Source organism: Nipponia nippon, unplaced genomic scaffold (assembly GCF_047370975.1).
Source record: "Nipponia nippon isolate SJK-2023a ecotype South Korea unplaced genomic scaffold, ASM4737097v1 scaffold_6, whole genome shotgun sequence".
NCBI lineage: Eukaryota > Metazoa > Chordata > Aves > Pelecaniformes > Threskiornithidae > Nipponia > Nipponia nippon.
In genome coordinates this window covers 57,366,413-57,382,694 of record NW_028262380.1, presented here as the reverse complement: position 1 = coordinate 57,382,694, position 16,282 = coordinate 57,366,413, and the positions used below count along the sequence as shown (strand labels likewise).

The following is a 16,282-nucleotide window of genomic DNA, read 5'->3' as shown; positions in this document are numbered from 1 at the left end:
CATGCTGACAACAACTAGAATAGGACAATGTCCATTTTGGCTTGTTTCAGAAATTGCGTAGGATTATTCCTGTTTCTTTGGACTTTTTTTTTTTTTTTTGGTACCTTTATCAGGAAAGGACTGTCCCCTGTTAGATAGTGGACCTGAGTCTGGATTTTTTTTTTTTTCCTTCTCTTTTTTCTCTCATGTCTATGACATTAGGTGTTTTTTCTATGAATCAGATATCTTTGGAAATCCTATTGTCTTCTCTCTTCTGTGTTATGGTGGCTAGCACTGAAGGAAGTCTTGCTTGAAAATGGAAAGGGGCCCATAAGATTGAGAAGTGGGTGTAGTCGGAGTACAACGTCTGGAATGCAAGATGGTCCCTCAGTGGCTATTGCAGACTGAAACTAAGAGCAGTCCCTACTCACTCAGGGGCTGCAGACATAGCAGACGTAGTCTGAAGCCACCCTGTTCTTGCCTCCTGGACTGCATGTGCTCAGCTTGCTCTTCTGAGAATTGGGGCCTGGGTTTGTTTGAATTAATAGTGAAGTCATTACACTATGTAAATATGTTGGTGTTCATCTGGTTTTACTCACAAGTTATTCTTGCCTTGCTGTGCTGTTCCTGATTTCTTGTTTGTGCAAAATTAACCAGGAGCATTTTAAAAGAAAAAGGAAAAAAGGGTAAATAGTGTTGAAACCTTGATTGCTACGTTATTTACCACAGGCTGAAGTTGGGTAGGCAGCTCCAACTTAATTGTATAATAAGAGTACAATGATTTTTTTTAATGATGCTTTTAGGGGTCCTTTCCTTTTCTGCTATCTTTGGCCTCCTTTGAGTAAAGTGTGATAATTTGCCTTAATAGCCTAGTATTATATTTTTTCCTTTTACTTTTCCTGAGGAGTCAGCTGAACAGCAATATGAGTCTAACCACTTCACAGAGGTTGCCTGTGCCCTCAGGGGGCTGCGACCAAGCCCTTTCCCAGGACAGCTGCTCTTTTGCAGGTAGTCCCACTGCGTGAGCACTGCTGGCTCCTTGTACGAGCATAACTGCTCCTAGAACGAGTCAGGATGAGGAGCCGTGCTCTCGTATTGTAATTCTTCCTGTTGTTATGAAGGGGAAAGCCCCAAGTTGCATTATTGACTCGTCCTGTTTCTCAGTCTCGCTCATGCAGACCAGATGTAAGAACTGAAGAAATATCACCCTTTCTTTTTATTTTTTTCTTTCTCTGTCCTTAAAACTCATGAACTTCTGGGGCCACGTCTCTGAATTCTCTGTGGTGCATGAGACTGGAGAGCGGGAGCTGGTGCAGGTGCCCTGGCGTTGTTTGTTTGTTCTGATATTAAAACTCAGCTGACTGATTTTTTTTTGTCCGATTTCAATTCTCTGTAGGTGCTTTAGAGTTCAAAGGACTCGGTCCCTCTCAGTTCCCCTCGCAATGGATCAGTCACGGCCACCACATTGCAGAGGGGCTCATGTAGAGCAGGAAAAGAGGGAAGGTGTTTTGAATATCAGATGACCATGGTGGTTTCTGATGCATAGAGAAAGAACTGGGGACTGAAAGAGGCGTATGAGCCAGGTGTTCTCACCTAAATGACCATCAGGGAGACAACAATAATGCTGACATGCAGTAACAATGTTAGATTGCAGTCAGCACTCTGCTGAGATGGAGACTGAGGTTCATCCTTCTCAGACATACGGCATCTGGCTGTCTCTCCAGCTGACACAAATTCATGTTTTCGGGGCTGTCCTTTTAAACATGAAGGCCAGAGAAACTGCAGTTTGAAAACTAGCATCTTAAATGCTTTGTATTCTGCAATGCAAAGCATATTCTGCAAGGAATACCTAAGAGTCATTTCCAGGGTGAGGACTGCAGACGCTGCACAAATGTTTATAACCTGGAAGCATTCTCTCTCCAGGCGCTGCAGCAGACAAAGGGAGTTTTTGCACTGACTTCAGTAAGACAGGGCTTCCCCCTTGCTTTTTCTAGATTTTGTGAATGTTTAAAGGCAAAGGAAGTTTACTTCCTTAGTAGCTATACTACAGAAGGTAAAGCTGTCACCTCATTTTTCTTGCTGTGAATACATGCTTGTAGAGGTGGTTCCCAATAAAAGCTCCACCTTGAAAGTGCGTCATGATTTGGGGATCTTCAGACCCAGGTGTTAGAACAGTAATTTACTGTCAGTTCCCCACAGTGTTATTCTACTCCCAACCACAATATCTGAGTATCTACCTGTGGTTTAATGCTTGGTGTTTTGTGAGCTATAGGATCTTCTAGCTCTTTCTATCTCGGTAGTACTAATTCTTAGATTAATAAAAAACTCCATACTTCTAGAGTTAATAGATCCAGAGGGAACACTTTTTGGCAACCCGCTGTTCATCCATTGCAGTAAACATGATCAAAAAGCCAGAAGAATCTTACTCTGGAACAGATGATAAATAGCTAATTGGAGACAAAACTAAAAAGCTAAACCATCAGAAAAGTGGTGGGGAAAAGGCAGAGATAAAAGGGCAAGAACAGTCTGCTGAAAAGGCTGAACATAGAACAAAGTGCGTGTTAGCAAACCTTTATTCTTTGAGCAGTCTTTGGTGATGCATTCAAAAATGACAAAATCGAGACCTAGAGGCTTCCTGTCACATTGATTTAGTACTACATTGTTTTGATGCCCTCTGTTGTAATGCTGCTGCTGGTAGTTCACCAGACAATATGAATCATACACATTGACACAAAGTCCATAAAATTTGGGGTCAAACTGACTGTTCCCCAAACTTTTGAACCTTCTTTAATCATGTCTTCCGTAAGGTACCAGTTCTATGGAGCAGGAAGCCTCCTTCAAAATAAAGCAGCGTAGGAGGCTCATGGTCTCTAAATGGTGGGAAGGAAGCTCTGCTATCTAATCCTATGGTGACAATAAGAGGTAGGGAGGTAAAACTTGAGCACCTGTGTACGCACAGTGTGCGTAGGGCAGGAAACATGGTATGCTTCCTTTGAAATGGCATGATTCAGCAGATCATGGATCCATAGATACGGATCTAAGGTTAATAATTTGCGTTAAAGGTGTGATAGAATAGGAAGACCCATAGCTGTGCTGCCTCGGGAACTACAATGTATATGCTGCGTCCTGATGATAAGTTTATGCTGTTCTGTGGTATAAACAACATACATCTGTGCATATTTTGGGCATAGTGTGCTGCCCTTTAAGTCATTTGGAAATATAACTCATTCCAGGTTTTACCTAGATAAGGAATTGAAGGTGAATCAAGTTGAATAAACTTGTAAGGTGGATGACTTTCAGAGCCTTAAACCTTTGAGTTTATACTTTCATAATGCATGTAAAATGCACTAAATTGAGGCATTCAGATAATAGTATCTACCCAGGAATTTAATTGATCCTCTTGCAGTCTTTCAGATTACTTTCTCTGTATGTCCTCCTGAAGCCAAGGCCAGCTTTAAACACACACTACCTCCTCCCAGTAGGACACGAAATGTAGGTAGTTCTGTAAGAAAAGTGTTGAATTGTAAGCTATTGAATAAGATGTTCTTCTGTAGACCTAAAACGTTCATTGAATTCCACCACGTGGGCCAGGAGATCACATAGGGTCACAGTATGAGTGAGATTTCATATGGGAAGAGTCTTTGGAGGTTTTCTGTCTGCACTGGAGGAGGCACCGCTCATGCTGGCTAGCTCTGCGCGCAACAGGACAACGCAGCTCCTGTGTTTATTTTAAGGTGTTTGACTCTCTCTCCACCAGGTGCAGCTACAGGCTCCCCCTAAGCACAGCTCCCTGCACAACTGCCTACCACTTGCGTAACGGGAAGTTGTTTTCCATGACATTTTTGTTGAGGAAAGCCTGAGTCGGGACCCACGTGAGTCCTGCAGCCTTGTCGGTTCATAGGGACCTCAGTGAGGTTTGTTTCTTGGTTGTTAAGATCTGAGTTTTCTTTGGCTCTAGCAATTCATGAGAGCTAGACTACTGCACGTTTTAGAAATGTTCTTCCCCTGATGGTCTAGCAGTGGATTGAGTATTACTTTGAAACATGAATATTTATTGTCTTAATAATGCAGGCTTCTGGGGCCATTAGCCGCACAGTTTGAAGGAATGATCTTTGGAGGTTGCAGTATAAGTATCTACAATGTAGCACTCTGTGAAGAGTTGAAGAGTTAAAAATAAGTTATTGAAGTTGAAGAGTTAAAAATAAGTTATTGAAGTTGAAGAGTTAAAAATAAGTTATTGCTAGAAGAAAGTGCCTGTGCTTAATCTAGAGGCAGAAGATGGTGCTTTTCTCTCTGGGTCTGGCAGAGAAGTGGGTCAGAGATGTATTATTTTAACAACAAGGAGGCTCAGTGAGAAAAATTGAATCGTTAAACTTGTCATGGCAACTGAATGGAGTAAATCTGTTTCATTGCAACTACTGTGAGTTTTCCTTTTAGAATGGTTTATGCTGTAGCAGTCACTGAGAGTTGAGAGTTTCTGGTGAGATCAGTCTGAGACAGGATCCATGTCTGGAGCTGTCTGAGAGCACAGCATGATTTCCTCTGTGGGATAAATTAACCATGGCTTTCTGCTTGTGCACAGTGAGATCCCTCGCTATCATCTATGCTTGTGTTGAGCTAAGAATAGAAAAAAGCAACATCAGCAGTGCTGTGAGAAAACTGCATTGCTCCAGATGGCTGCTGATAAACTCTTTTCTCATTGGGGATTAAAAACAAAATAGTGGTAAATGACGGTCATTTCCCATCCACATCTTAATGTACGTGTTTGCTTAGCAGCTAGGAGAAAGCTAGGCTGAAGTTTGTCAGTTAGACATGGACTTGTCTGAATACACTTGAGAAGCTATCAGAAAGTAGTTTAATTGCCTTGCAGGGAAAAAAACAACCCACAAAGAGTTGAGAGTTTGGTTGATTGGTTTGTTCAAAAGCTTTGGCTTCCCCCCTTCCCCCCTCCATTTTGCTTTATCACATTTATGTGGTTCTGAATGAAGAGCTCTTTTTTCCATTGTTACAAAGGTTTGTGTCCTGTGAGATTGTGTTATGTCTTCTCCTTGACTTTCATAGAGAGGATCTTTATTCTGTCTCCAAAGAGGTGAGTGGGACGAATGACGTACTCACCTAGCTCTACAGGCCACATGTTGTGTGCAACTGTCCCACCAATGTTGATCTGCTAAAAGCCAAAACAAATTTGAGATCCCAACTCAGAATCAGGCTCAACCAAGAAGCCAAACAATGACTTGCATTCTTTGTAATTAGTCTTGACAGCAGGCTATTTGGTTAAAGCATATGTTTGCATTTCCTAATTTATTGGCATGCTTTTAATTTGGATTAACTAATTCTTCAGAGAGAGAGAAAAGCAAAAGCAGACCTGGCACCCCTGTGGCTATTTCATATGTTTGCTCTATGGGGACTAAGTCCTTGCTCAGAAGGATAGTTCTGTCCTGTCCAAAGCAGGATGGGAAGGAGAGGCTCTCACCATGGTTGAGCCAGTTGGTTGCTTCATCGTGCCTGATGGCTGTGGAATATTAAGCAATACGTGCAGTCCCGAGACTAAAGGGCAAAGAAGCTCTATTGTTCATCTCTTGTGTGGAGGGTGGAAACTCTGTCCTCTTGCCTATAGTTCAGGCCAGTTTTGATCAGTTAGCACACTGGCTGTAGAGAGGTCAGCTTCCACCTCCTTTATGGTCATTATTTTAAAATTTATAAAAGTATAATTAACTGAAATAGAGAAAATGACCTTTTTTCCTTAAATAACAAGTGAGTAATAGACTGAGTTGCAGTACCAATTCATTTGTGGTAAGCTGTCTCAAAGGCATGGTGTGAATATGAAAGACTATATAGGTGTGATATAAAAGGGAAGTCTTTAGACAGCAGAAAAAGACATTTCTGGTAGATGTGATACATAATCTAGTGGCACAGGTATTTGCATATAGTATTAATAACTAGGGATTCTGTATGTACAAGACTGTGAGTAGTGGCCTGAATTTGATTTCTAACACACTGATACCTAGAAAGCAAGACTGTTCCGGGGATAATGTATGTGTCCATTTTCTTGAGCCACTTGTCTCACCTTTGCAATGGCTGCTGCCTCTTTGCCAAGTGAGAGTGAGTGATGAAGGATTGACCTGGTAGCTCTACAGCGCTCTTTCCATAGGCACAACTGGCTGTGGCTTTTCTCCTGTTCTTCAGCTCAGTCCCCAGTACCACCATGGGATGATTGTATGAGACAGAAGCTGGCCGAGTGTCCAGTATAGTAACCGCAGTGATATTGCCATTTATGTGGTATGTGAGACTTTAGTTCTCTTCTTGAGTGCTACTCAGCATCCACAGTAAAAGAGTCATGAATAACCTCCATGCTGTTTCTTCTGCTGGGAGTGATAGCAGCCATGATCTCCTGCCAGGACCAACTCTGCACTTGGACTTTATGATGTGTTTAAAAAAAAAAAAAAGTTAACTGCTTCTGAGGGAGTCACTACTGATATCTGTTCCACCAAATCACTTATTTAGGGACAGCTCCTCTCAGCGTTGAAGGTGGGTCTGAAGCCAGCAGTGTCTAAGACTGCTTGTGCTGGATAAGTGATGACACAGCCTAGGTAAAAATGCCACTGGCTCTTCCTGCCTTTCTCTGACATAGTTAGCTAGTACAGCGTGAAGTAGCTTCAGCAGAAAAACAAATGAGACATCATAATATGAGCAAATGAGAGCCTGGTGACTAAGACACTGGCCGGGAATATTGTCTTCAAATATTTGCTGGAGGCCATGCTGAAATTCAAGCCCTTATCTCCCAAAGCTCAACAAAGGGTGTCTGCTATCAGTCTACTCACTCACCCTTCAGCACATTACAGCATCTGTCTTACTCTCCCCTGGAGTGCTTCTCCATTACGTTTTATAGTGCCAGAGAGAAAGACTTGGACTGACTGACTCCATAGCACAACAGTCCCACCACTTAGTATTGCTCCAGCTTGCGGTGAAACTCTGTGGTTCAGGATGACCATATAAAATATGCGGGATAGTAAATGACTCAGCAAAAATATCAAGAAAACGTCATTGCACCGAGAAAAGTTGCTAAGTTAGATCTCCTCTGCCAAAAGGGGAAGACAAAGGTAGAAATAAACCTCACTCCTGCACGCTCCTCAAATCAAGTGAGTGGCGTTAGCCACTTAGTCACAAAAGCTGATAGTCAATCCTTTCCTCAGCCTCACCGTGAAGTTAATACAAAAGGAAGAGCCTCAGTAGTACTCCTGGAAGGACTTGTTCAACTATAAAAAAACCCAACTTTTCTTCTCTACCATCTGCATCATTTTCCTTGAGTGTTTCTATCATGCACACTTGGCATTTTGAATATAAATTCAGGTACGGCAGGAATGGAGATTCATATTCTCTCTCTCAAAAAGAAAAGTTTAACACCTATGTGTTGCTATGCCCTGGCTGGCAAAGGTTAGTCTTGGTGGACTCACGCAGGGGACAGGGGACATCCTGGCCCAGCATGAGCAGTGCCTGTTTAAATATCTAGCCTGAATCCTCCAACATCGCAAAAAATCCAGTACATCTTTGCTGTACGCTTTTGGACTCGCATTCAACAGTATCTTTTATACAAGGATACAAAAGTAATTGGAAAGACTGAGGAGAAAACATCTCGGCAACAACGCTTTTAATCAGACAACACATTCTGAAAAGGCAACTCATTATCACAGGCAAATCTAGTTTATGTCATGCTACGGGTGACTTGATTGCCTGTAATCTGAGCTAAAAAAATTAAAGATGATTGTTTAAATGCAGCTTCAGGGAGTGCTACATATTTTATCTCAGTTTCATCTGGTTTCCCATAATATCAAAGCTGTGTTTAGTGGATAGAGATTTACGACCAGAAAATGATATGTATAGCTAAAGAATGTGAAGGGATGATGTGCCTTGTAGAATTAGTTATCATTGCTGTGGAAGTAGAGCTGGTTTACAGCTTGCTTTTTCCCTCTCCATCTGGGACTGATTTGTGTCTTTGTGTTGTATATAGGAAATGTTCTCTGCAATTCTCTAAACGTGAAGTCTGTATTTCAGGCACTGTGGTGTAGGAGATTTTGAAAACCTTCACTCCTGCATAGACAATTGTTAGCATGTACATTTTTACAAGTATGTTTTCTTTATCCTGTATTTTTAGAAATATATACATATTTATACATAGCTTGGCTCAGCTACTGCCAACAATGGGACGATTATGAACACGTTTTCCCCCCGTTAGCCAAGGCTATGTAGACACTATATTATTTTGTTTTATTTTTGTGTTTTAACACCGAATACTGCGCAGCGATAGAAATTACTTTGCTGGGAGCAGGAGTTATTCTAATGAATGTCTAGTGACTAGGAGACAGACGCAAGGCTATGTAGGCATTTTGTTTCAAGCTCTCTGTGATTGATGGCTAGGATATCAAATGGATGGTGGGTTTGGAAGAAAGATCCAGGCAATTGATGGCATTGGGCGTTTGCAAGAGGGTTTTTCATATAGCTGGCTGGCAGCTGGTCTTTTGGGGTTTTGAATGGTCTTGCCAGTTGCTGTCTGAGCTACATGTAACACAAAACTATTTTTTGATGTGCTGCAGTCATTTGCCTAGGTAGGTGAATGTTTTGGCTTATTTTTTTCATTTTGAAAGTGTCATCTTTATTTAGGATGGGGCTCTAGAGTAAGACTAAAGGCTGAGTTATGTCACTTTCCTTGGTAATTTTTAATGCCAAAATTGCCTTTTGTTACTTTTACCATTCTTAAAGACAGAGCTGAGAGTTGGCAATTAGATGCATATCTTAAAATATCTTTTACATGTCACAGCCTAAAAGCCAAAAGTAAAACAGACACTAGATATGGTATGTGAGAGCATTCATTAGCACCATGCAGGAGCAGGGAACTCTTTTTTTTTAAAAGCCATTTGAGGAACCAAAAGAAAACTGCAAGTAGGCTTCTTGCTGACAAGTTGCAGGTGTATACCACATGCCCATACTGGAAAAAAGATGCGGTTATGAAGGTCTTGATGACAGACAAGGGTCTAAAATGCCTTCATCTCCAGGTTTTAGCTAGTTCATCTGTTTTTTATTTGCATTGCCCCCAGCTAGCAGTGTTAGTGTTTTCCAAACTCAGTATAACCATGCACAAGTCTATATAAAATTGCTTTTCCACATTGTAAGATCCTTAGTTTAGTAAGGTCTCATTTAAGTCAGGGAAGCCTTACTTTTATGGTAACTATATCATAAATTCTAAGTCAGTGTTAATGATTTCTTGCTGGAAAAATGAGGGAAAGGAGTGATGAGATTGACGGAAGACCACTTCAGTTCTGCTTCGCTAGAATAGGTAGAATCCATTTGTGCCTTAAGAATACCAAACAGGTGAATGCTTGCATTTGTCTCTTATTGCTACTCCTAGCTAAAAGATCTGGCCTTCTTTGATGTTCATCCTCGAGAGGATGAACTCAAGAGGAAATGTTTATTCTTAAGGGAGAAAGACTTACACATATGTCAGGTTACTCCAAACAGCTGCACTCTGGAATCATTCTTCAATGACACATATTCAGAGGGCAGAAGTAACGGGGCAGCAGCACTTGGGAAATATCCACCCAGCACTTGTGGTACTGTAAAGTAAATTTTCACAAAGAAAACAACTAATGAAATCACATGGGAAGTGGCGTGGTTCCCCCTCCCACTAATGGCACTACAGCAACTTGCTTAGTTTTATAGACCTCTTGTTTCTTCTGTGATTCTCAGCAGAATGGCACAAAGACAGAGAAACGAGAAGTTCTCCATCTAAAAGAACAATTTCCAGAGCAAATTCTCAATAGCCTCCAAGATTTTCTTTTCTGAGAACAATATAATCAAGCCTTGATTTAAAATGTTATTAGAAAAGTAATCAGCCTACATTAAAAATTAGTCAGTTGAGCTCCTTGTTTGTGGTGAATAATTAATTGCAAGAGTCATTTTGAAAACAGTAAAAGCAATAGTTTGATTTATTTAAAATGCTGGAGAAAATTAGTTGAGGAAGTCATTTTCCAGAAAGTGCCCAAAATTTATTCTCATCTTTTTATCTAAACAAATTCCTCAAGTATAATTTTGAGGAATGAAAAAAATCTATGATTCATTTAATAGGCAGTAAAATTAGATGCAGACAGAGAGCATACCTGTAGCTGTGTAGGAGTCAGCAGAAAGGATCCTGAAATGTGGCAGTGTGTGTTGTTATGTCTCCTTAAAGCATCATGTCTTTTCCTCTTGTAGGAATAAACTTTTCTTTCTCTCTCTTTATGGGAGAATACAGTGCTTTCACACCCTTTTTTTAAAAGTCCAGTAAGATCATGCTGGTTTTGATGAATATAGGAGAATTGTATACGTGTGTCTCTGCTTGCAGGGAACTATATGTGCAAAACAGTTTGTGCTTTATAATATATTCCATGCTGCATACCATAGGGTGGTGTTTAGCAGGTGGCAAGCTGAAGGAGTATACTAAGCCCGTAAGTGAAGTAAAGGTTATCAAAGTGAAATGCTGACCAGTGATGTTTGTTCACTTCCAAGGAGTCCAACTGGCATGGGCCAGTGGGGAGTGGCGCAATTGCAAAGGAGCTTGTACCAATGTGGTGCAGATGTTCACCATGAGAACAGTGAACTTATCCATCAGTGTGTGTGACAACTATCGAAGGAAAATGCCTCCTTGGAGTTTAAATTAAAACGTTACCTAGTGCAGGGTGCGTTTCAGGATTTTTACTGACAGAGAGGAGTTTATGGCTCTGTTTATTCTTCACTGTGGAGTTTTAAGCTCTTGTCTATGAATCAGAGGCCTGAACCCACAAAAATATGAGTTCTCTTGTGCCAACATATGTTTGAGGCAAGAAAAGATGAAACCACCAGGGAGCTGGTTGTGTCTCTCTGATTCTTTAAGCAGATACGTCTTCACCAGCAGCTGTATGGCTGCAGTGGAGCATCCCTACCTGCATCTCATGGCCCCAGTGAATGGCATCTCAACTGTCGGTTTCTTTGGGGGTTTTTGGTGATTTTTTTAATTTTTTTTTAAATGGGTGGCATACATGCCTTGTACAAAGCAGTGCTTCACTGTAAACCTTTCTTTTACCCACTAGGCCTATCCTTGTACCAACGATAAGGAATGCGAAGTTGGGCGATACTGTCACAGTCCTCATCAAGCAACGTCTGCATGCATGATGTGCCGGAGGAAGAAGAAGCGTTGCCACAGAGACGGCATGTGCTGCCCTGGGAACCGCTGCAACAATGGTACGTCAGTCAACTCTCGGTTTTCCTCCGTAATATCAGCATTTTGATAGCATCTATTTCGCTGAGTGTTCCCAGCAACATTATTTTTTTTCTGGGTGACTGTGCTTCTTTTTCTAAACCGAGAGAACTTCATTTTCTACTTTATTCCACTCCACTTCATTTTCTTTTATAGTATTTCTATGTTCAAGGCTTGTGTACTACCAGACTTTTTCCCATTTTAGGGTGGGGAAACCCAAAAATGCTGCTGCTGCTGACGGAAATCACAGCACTACATTCAATGTGGTTTGATTCACTGGAAGACTGCACATGAACGCATATTTTTAAGGAAGCGAAAGAGACTTAATGAATCCTTGATCTGCTCTCCCTGCCGGGGGGTTATAACCGTAGTGTTTGCGTTCCCATACTCTCCTCTGGAGACTGGAGAGAGATGTCTACGAGGCAGTCTCCAGGTGCTCAGCCCATAAAGCCAGAGTGACAGTGAGACTGTCTTGACAGTGAGTGAAGCAGAGCTGTGGTGAAGTTAGGTGCCAGGGATCAGGGACAGAGGTGCCATTAGAGCTGAGTGTCACTGAGGCCAAGCCCCAGCATTTTCATGGTCCTGGTCCTGATCCTGGTCTGCGTATGTCTCTCGGCTGCTTTTCCTCTTGTTCAAATCTTTGACTGACTGTCTTTACCTCGCAGGCATTTGCATACCAGTAACTGAAAGCATCCTTACACCTCACATCCCTGCTCTAGAAGGGCCACGCAACAGGAAGAACGGTCATTATGCTAGCAAGGATTTGGGATGGCAAAACCTAGGGAGGTCGCGCTCCAAGCTGTCACACATAAAAGGTAAGATCACATTTGCCCTACACTGCTTTGTTCCTTCATGTTATGAATAATGTTATTGCTGTTAAGATACAGCAATGCAAAACAGAAATAGGCAGTAATTCCACCAGGAGTGAATGTCTATTGTGAGAATTCACAGCATGACTCAAAAAGTGATATAACGTCAACCAACAGTTCCTGAGATTGAAATAGCATCTGCTTTCTTCTCTGTATTAGAGGCGGACTGACAATCCATTTTTCAGTTGTGCAAGATTGCACACATCCTCCTCTTGTAGCAGTCATTTAATTAAGCACTTGTAATTCTGCTTACAATCCTGTAGCTGAATTTCTCCTTACTAAGTCTTACGGCAGGTCTCATTAATTACCCCCTTGAACCTTCCTAATTCATATCTTCCCTTCTGCTTACATCCTTCAAATAGACACAGATGGAAATATCATCTCTCCTTTTTCTGAGCATCATTTGCATCAGTCTGCACTGAATCTGTACTTTCACTTTTTCCCATTAAGTAAAATAGTTTGGTTGCTCTTTTTAGGACATGAAGGTGATCCCTGCCTACGGTCATCAGACTGTATTGAGGGACACTGCTGTGCTCGCCATTTCTGGACCAAAATTTGCAAGCCTGTGTTGCATCAGGGGGAGGTGTGCACCAAACAGCGCAAGAAAGGGTCCCACGGACTGGAGATTTTCCAACGATGTGACTGTGCCAAGGGGCTGTCTTGCAAAGTATGGAAAGATGCGACCTCCTCTTCTAAATCAAGACTTCACGTGTGCCAGAAAATCTGAATGAGGATTGGGAAGATAGTATTAAGTGACTGTGGCTTTATGTATTTAATGCATTACAGCATGGTGGGAAATGAGGACTGCAAATGAAAGCAGAATGGCTAAAGTAACTGTTAGGGTAGGAGTAGAAGTCACACCAAATGCATTTCTTTTTGAGCTGGTGGTAAACCCAAGTGCAGCCCGAGTTCTCCTGCTGTGCGACTCTTCTGTAAATAACCTACAGTTTGTGGGAAATGCTAGTATGCAAACAAGTACAGTGGAAATTAATGTCACTTTCCTTGCTGTGTTGTCCTGTGATGTTTCAGGGGTTCAGTGGTAGGGTACAGTGGGTTTCCAGCGTGGTAACGACTGCTTAAATAAATTGTATGCATTGTACTCTTATAGGAAGCTGCGCAGGCCAGGAAGACTCATCTGTCAACACATTATTGGTCACATTGCAGGTGTGAGAAATGGAAATAAAGTTACTGTGAATGTCCACACGTCCTTGTCATTCAGGGCTGACACTTCAGCAAAGAAAGCACTCCTGCAGGACAAGAGTGCTATGTTTTGCAGGCCCTTATGAAAGAGGTGAAAACTTGCCATCTCACAATTTCAAGAGAGCAGCAGTTTCTCTAAGAGGAAGTATTTAAACAGGGGTTGGTTTCCTATACATAGGTAAATTGAAATGCTTTTTGTAGTTCAATGTCATAGTGTGGCTCTTAATCGCTTGTATTTGCCTCAGTTTACTGCTAGTATACATTGGGTTGAACAGATGAAGCAAATAGGTGCATGCTGAATCCAGAATTATATACAGACAGTTGCTCATTAGTCCTGAATATATTTTTTTTGCCTAAGCGTACTTGCATTATAGATATTTCCAAAAGAAGTAGCGGAGTGTTGAAGTGCCTAACATGCAGGGTTATGAAGTTGCGTCACTGTTGCTGTTATAGCAGATGATGTAGACATTTGTTAAGGTGTTTAGAGCATACTGCTACAAACTCAAATTTTTACATTTTATTAGTAGCAACAGGCTACTGATGGCACTCTGCAGAAGTATAACGCATTTGTTTCTTAGAGGCAGCAAAGAAAAAGGAGTTGGCTCTTGTGAGCACCTCCTCTCCTGCAGAAAAGGATGTAAGAAGATGGTACGTCCGCAAATGACTTGTTAAACATCACGCGATGTGACAGCATACCAGCCTCCAGCACGTATTCAGCCTGAACTTGATGTCCTCTAGTCTGGACTGTTCTGCCAGGAATGAGGGAAGTACATGGACTGCGGAAACAACTGACAACTCTACATTGTTTGTGTACTGGTTAAAAAAAGGACAGTCTCTATCCCTTGACTTGTCTTCCCAGGTCTTTTCAAACTTTTTTCATTTTACTTATTTGCAAGTATTCCTTTGTATAGACATTGGTAAAAAGACTGCTATTTCTGTAATGAAGTCTGATTCTATAATTGACCTACTGCTAAGTTGTAATTACCCATTTTCATGTTTTGTAATACAAGGGACTTTTCTGTTTAATCAGTTCTGAACAATGCCGGTACACCCGTATGTAGTGTAACTTTGAAGACCACGTCACCCATACCCAAGACACCTTTTTCCACTGTCATGTCTCCAGCAGTGGTTGTTTTAAAGCTATATGTTAGCTACACCACCTGTCTCAGACTTCCTAATTAGAAGACAGACCTCAGCTACGTTGCCTTTGTCTTTCATAAGAGACTAAATAAGAGTATTTCACATGCCTCTTTCCCTACTGGAGTTTGTTTTTATTGACCTAGAGGGACTGCTCAGAGACAGGGTCTTCCGTTTTTTAGTAGTCTCAGTCAGAGTTTTATCTTGCAGTCCTATCCTTGCAAGTCTGCTTATTTCAGAGTTTTTCCAACATAACTGAAACAGGAATAAGGCTCAGAAATAGCATAATTTCAAGATATTAAAAAAGTACAGGAACCAATTTTGCAAGTGTTATTTACACTGACACAGCACATACTCAGCAGAGGAATTCTGTTGCTCTCATTGTGACTGCATATTAAAGAAAATGATACCCAGTGTGAGCAGGGGGGTTGCAGAAATGGGCTCTCAGCAATTTTTAGCTCTTCTTACCATTGGCCTACTCCCCCCCCCCCCTTTTTCCTCTTGCAAAACATAGTTATTTGGGATAATTTATTTACAGGAAATGTTTAATGAGATGTATTTTCTTATAGAGATATTTCTTACACAAAGCTTTGTAGCAGAATATATTTGCAGCCTGTTGACTTTAATGTAGAAAAATGTATAATAAGATTAAATATATTAAATGTCCTTTCCCATTCCTCCCCAAATATTTTACCCATATTCTTTTCCTTACCTGCTGCTTAAGAAGAGTAGTTCTTTCTGGAAAGATATGCAAATCTATTGAAAAAAAAAACACATATATTTTAGCTGTACATGAAAAAGCATCTGGTTGTACTTGTGTCTCAAAGGACTATGTAGGCTGAGTTTTGGTAAAGCACATGATGATCATCTTAAAATCCCCACATGTCATTTCTACAAAACTGGTTTAAGTGGCAACTATACGCTTCTTTTGGGACAGTTTACACCTAAACATTCAAGAATAAATAAGTTTTGAAAATAACGCACCTGGATGCATAATGTTCAATCGCCGAGGTTAAACAGGAAAGGCGCCCAGACACGTGCCCGGGATAGCGATAGATACCAGAGAGGCTCACGGTGGGTAAAGCTGGTGTTCAAATTACACAGCATTTTGCTATAGGTTACTGTATACAAATGCATTGTTGCAAGATCTATAACTAGCAATTCTGAAAGGGCAGATAACAGTGTTCAGCGCTAATAACATGAAACAATCCATATGACACAACTGAAAATGTTGTTACTAAAACCAACCAAGTTCTGATCCCAGGGAAACCCCTGCAGAGCTCAATAAATATTGCAAAATAATGGCTGTGGTTATTGAGCAATGGTCTCAATATCCTTGTTACTTGTTTCTGGTAACTCTTTGCTCAAACAGATGTACAGTTGGAGGATTGAATCGTCTCCAAGTCGCACTAGTGTTTTTACAAAATGAAAAGCTTTTGCTACTGTTATTTGCAATATTTGGTGGGTAGGTCTTTGAAAATTCTGACACTTTTAACAGCAACATAAAGTTGTGAGCCTCCTCGGAGCCCAATGACTTCAGCAGAGCTTGAGACTGCCAAAGCCTTCAGAGATTTAATCTGGGAACAAAAACAATAGGCACAGGCGGTTCGTTGCACACCACAAATACTGAGCAACATAGCTGAACTGACTAGCATGCAAGCAGTTTCGCAAGACTGAAGTTTGATTGTTTAGAAGCCATTCAGTTAATATTTTGGGGAAATATACATCAGTTTGAGAATAAAAGAGCAGCTAAATTTGGGGATAATTGCTCTCACTCACTGTGTCACTCATCAGGGGAATTAAGAGTGACTTTGGCTCAGTAACATTTCAG

General features: G+C 41.1%; 1 protein-coding gene across 2 annotated transcripts in view; it reads left to right on the top strand.

The window, feature by feature from the left end:
• Positions 1-15,693, top strand: part of DKK2 (dickkopf Wnt signaling pathway inhibitor 2) — a 124,560-nt gene extending 108,867 nt beyond the window's left edge. For both annotated transcript variants that reach the window (XM_087736705.1, XM_009474666.2), the window contains 3 exons: positions 11,079-11,229; positions 11,911-12,060; positions 12,591-15,693. In XM_087736705.1, coding sequence (XP_087592831.1) covers positions 11,079-11,229; positions 11,911-12,060; positions 12,591-12,841 — 552 coding nt within the window. In that variant the 3' untranslated portion in view covers positions 12,842-15,693. The remainder of the gene's footprint in view (positions 1-11,078; positions 11,230-11,910; positions 12,061-12,590) is intronic.
• The last annotated feature ends 589 nt before the right edge of the window (positions 15,694-16,282 follow it).